This window comes from Octopus sinensis, linkage group LG17, assembly GCF_006345805.1.
Source record: "Octopus sinensis linkage group LG17, ASM634580v1, whole genome shotgun sequence".
NCBI lineage: Eukaryota > Metazoa > Mollusca > Cephalopoda > Octopoda > Octopodidae > Octopus > Octopus sinensis.
This window is the reverse complement of record NC_043013.1, coordinates 22,430,701-22,434,467: the sequence shown is the minus strand read 5'-3', so window position 1 is coordinate 22,434,467 and position 3,767 is coordinate 22,430,701. Positions and strand designations below refer to the sequence as shown.

Sequence of the window (3,767 nt, the reverse complement as noted above, 5' to 3'; positions counted from 1 at the left end):
ACTTCCCTCAGGTTGGACAACTGTGTATTTTCTTTGTGGTAGCACACCTGTTTCTATCTTCTTTCCTGATCTTTCTCTCTCCGGCCAGGTAACCTTGTACTTCCTCTTCAGCAAGACACCTGTATCTGTCTCACTATAACCTTTTCATCATCACCTTCAATGTCGCCCCTGCTCTTAAATTGTTTTGTCTTACCTGTACAATAAAGATAATTAATATCGTTTACACTGTTTGTGCCTTGTCATTGATTTTTAAAAATTATTTCTATTCAAGTAAAAACAGGAAAAAAAACCAAACAATAATAAGAACCACAAACAAAAAAAAACAACAACTTTGAATCAACATGGATCTTCTTTACTGGATGAAAACCAACAATACCTGGCTAACACCTGATGATATTTTCGCCCATAGTGCCAAAATTGTTCCGGTTATTGTTATAACTATTGTCTCAATAGTACTTGGTACATTTGGAAACATTTTCACCATTCTGGCCATCATTTTCACAAAGGTAATCTTCACTAAATTCATTTTGCTTTCTTACAAGCATTTATTGTAGAAAACTTTAACGTACAATTACTTTATTATTTAATCATAATGATAATAGTGATTCATTTTGTTTTATATTTTATATTATATAAAATGATGATAATAATAATGATAATAATAATGATGATGATGATGATGATGATGATGATGATGATAATGATTTCTTTTATTTGCCTCCAGGGCGAAGGATGAGGGTACAAGGCAAAGACAGAATAAAGTGTTGGGGTTTACATTATTATTGTTGTTGTTGTTGTTGTGTTGTTGTTGTTGTTGTTGTTGTTGTTGTTGTTGTTGTTGTTGCTGTTGTCACTGCTGCTGCTGTTGCAGTTGTTCTCTTTGTCGTCACCCGAAAGTTTTGACGTTGCTTAGAGACGAAACATTTTTCGCCCCGGTAACGTCATTAAGTTTAGACCATTCCATGTTGATATTCTCATTTATTTCATCGTTCTCAAAATTTCTCAAGGATCGCATTACTTTATCGAACACTAGCAGTATCGCCCGGCGTTGCTCGGGTTTGTAAGGGAAATAACTATATAAGCATTTTTAGATAGTTACTTCCCTTATATAATAGCAAAAAATGCATTAAAAATGGGAAAGAATTATGGTAATTTTTTTTTAAATCGTAGACTCATCATAGACGCGCGCTAATACCCAGAAGGGCTCGATATGAATGACGACTATAAGATACCCGCTTTTGGTTAAACTGCACCGCAAAATGTGGGAGTAGTTAGGAATCTAAATCGTAGGAGACAGACTCACACAACTTCACTTTTATATATAAAGATTATGATGGCTGCTTTATCAGACATCATTAAAAAATTGAAGAAAATTGCGAAATATTTGTTTTTGTCGAAAGCAGGTAAAATTCAAAAATTATTTATATGCAGCCTCTGCAAAACGGATTGTTTTTGCACAAAATTACGATCTGCACAATCCTGACAATTTCCGAAATGTAATGGTAACGACAGAAATGAAAAGACGGCGCCTTAGAAGGTCGAAAAGATTACAAATACTTTTTCAACTTACGGAGCACCAAATTTCCGTGACTTCATACTATATGGCTATAATAATAATAATATAATAATAATAATAATAATATAATAATAATAATAATAATAATAGTAATAATAATAATAATAGTAATAATAATAATAATAATAATAATAATAATAATAATAATAATAATAATAGTAATAATAATAATAATAATAATAAATAATAATAATAATAATAATAATAAATGCCCTGATGCAGTACCAATGCCCTGATGCTCCGTGACTTCACACTATAGTGGCTATAATAATAATAATAATAATAATAATAATAATAATAATAATAATAATAATAATAATAATTAATAATAATAATAATATTAATAATAATAATAATAATAATAATAATAATAATAATAAATGCCCTGATGCAGTACCAGACAGTGGCTCTCATGGCTTCTGATCTTAACTGATTGGAAGTGTTATCATGTACATTGTTTTGTCTTGGTATAAAAGATGGGCTACAGCAAATATTCTGCTCAATACCACAGATTTGCTTGTCAGTTGTTTGACCTTAACCAGTTGAGCATGTCCCTTAGTGGCTGACGATATGTGCATCTCTGATCACGAGCAGAAGTAGTGGGGGAGCATCATAGCCATGTGTCGAGAGGGATTCTTTGGGGTTTGAATAGTTCACCTCTGGAAACATGGGTGGTTCTTTCAACATCCTTAAACAACCCTTATTCAGGGACCGTTTGAGCGGGATGGGCTACTCAACCTGAAGAAAATTGTAACTGGGCCCCACTTGCAAGGTCATGTGCTGTTTATCTTGATATGAGATTACCATGTCGTGCACATATGGTTGTGATGCATGTGCCTGGTGTACCTTTATCAGACGGGTAGTCATGATGGGTATATTGGGCTTCGTATATTTTACCCCAGTGTCACTTTGATGGCATGAACTGCTCTCTCACTCAATAATAATAATAATAATAAATGCCCTGATGCAGTACCAGACAGTGGCTCTCATGGCTTCTGATCTTAACTGATTGGAAAGTGTTATCATGTACATTGTTTTGTCTTGGTATAAAAGATGGGCTACAGCAAATATTCTGCTCAATACCACAGATTTGCTTGTCAGTTGTTTGACCATAACCAGTTGAGCATGTCCCTTAGTGGCTGACAATATGTGCATCTCTGATCACGAGCAGAAGTAGTGGGGGAACATCATAGCCATATGTTGAAAGGAATTCTTGGAGGTTTGAATAATTCACCTCTGGAAACATGGGTGTTTCGTTCAACATCCTTAAACAACTCTTATTCAGGGACCTTTTGAGTGGGATGGGTTAGTCAACCAGAAGAAAATTCTAACTGGGCCCCACTTGCAAGGTCATGTGCTGTTTATCTTGATATGAGATCACCATGTCGCGCACATATGGTTGTGATGCATGTGCCTGGTGTACCCTTATCAGACGGGTAGTCATGATGGGTATACTGGGCTTCGTATATTTTACCGCAGTGTCACTTTGATGGCATGCACTGCTCTCTCGCTCAATAATAATAATAATAATAATAATGATAATAATAATAATAATAATAATAATAATAATAATAATAATAATATAATATAATAATAATAATAATAATCATCATCGTTTCTGTATTAATCACATGGGCCCCTAATATATAAGATACAAAACATGATTTATTGTATTGTATTAAAACAGGTAACATATTTGAATAAAAAAGAAAAATCCTGCTACCCACCTATACTAAGATGAGAAGTAGTCCCCTTGAAAGGACCAGAGTGCTTCCAGGATTTCAATCATCTTCTACACCAACCATAAATCTGCAAATTAGAACTTTCAAAATTGTTTGTGAGTTTCAGGTTTTGCCAAACTGCAAAAAAGTCCCATTTTCTCTCGGGAGTGCTCCCTCAACATTCGGTGCTTTTGCAGATATTTGTCTCTTATCCACCCCACCTCGCTCTCAATGAGCACAGTGACATTTTCTTTCCTTTTAAGCTTATATAGCAATCTCATTGGGCTCTTCTTATCAACTGGGACTACCATGAAATGAATTCATTCTAGATTTATTAAGCAACAATTAATGGATGATGTGGTACTCCCTTCAACTTCACATACTGAAATTCAGGGACTTGCCGCCGAGGTAGGCAAGGTAGGCAGTGCCTAATTTGAATAAAATAGATCGATAACAACTTTTTCCTTTTA

At 34.3% G+C, this 3,767-nt stretch overlaps 1 protein-coding gene across 2 annotated transcripts in view; it reads left to right on the top strand.

Moving 5' to 3' along the window:
• Positions 1 to 311: 311 nt before the first annotated feature.
• Positions 312 to 3,767, top strand: part of LOC118766654 (melatonin receptor type 1C-like) — a 32,231-nt gene continuing 28,775 nt past the window's right edge. For both annotated transcript variants that reach the window (XM_036510209.1, XM_036510210.1), the window contains exon 1: positions 312 to 506. In XM_036510209.1, the coding sequence (XP_036366102.1) occupies positions 342 to 506 (165 nt within the window). In that variant the 5' untranslated portion in view covers positions 312 to 341. The remainder of the gene's footprint in view (positions 507 to 3,767) is intronic.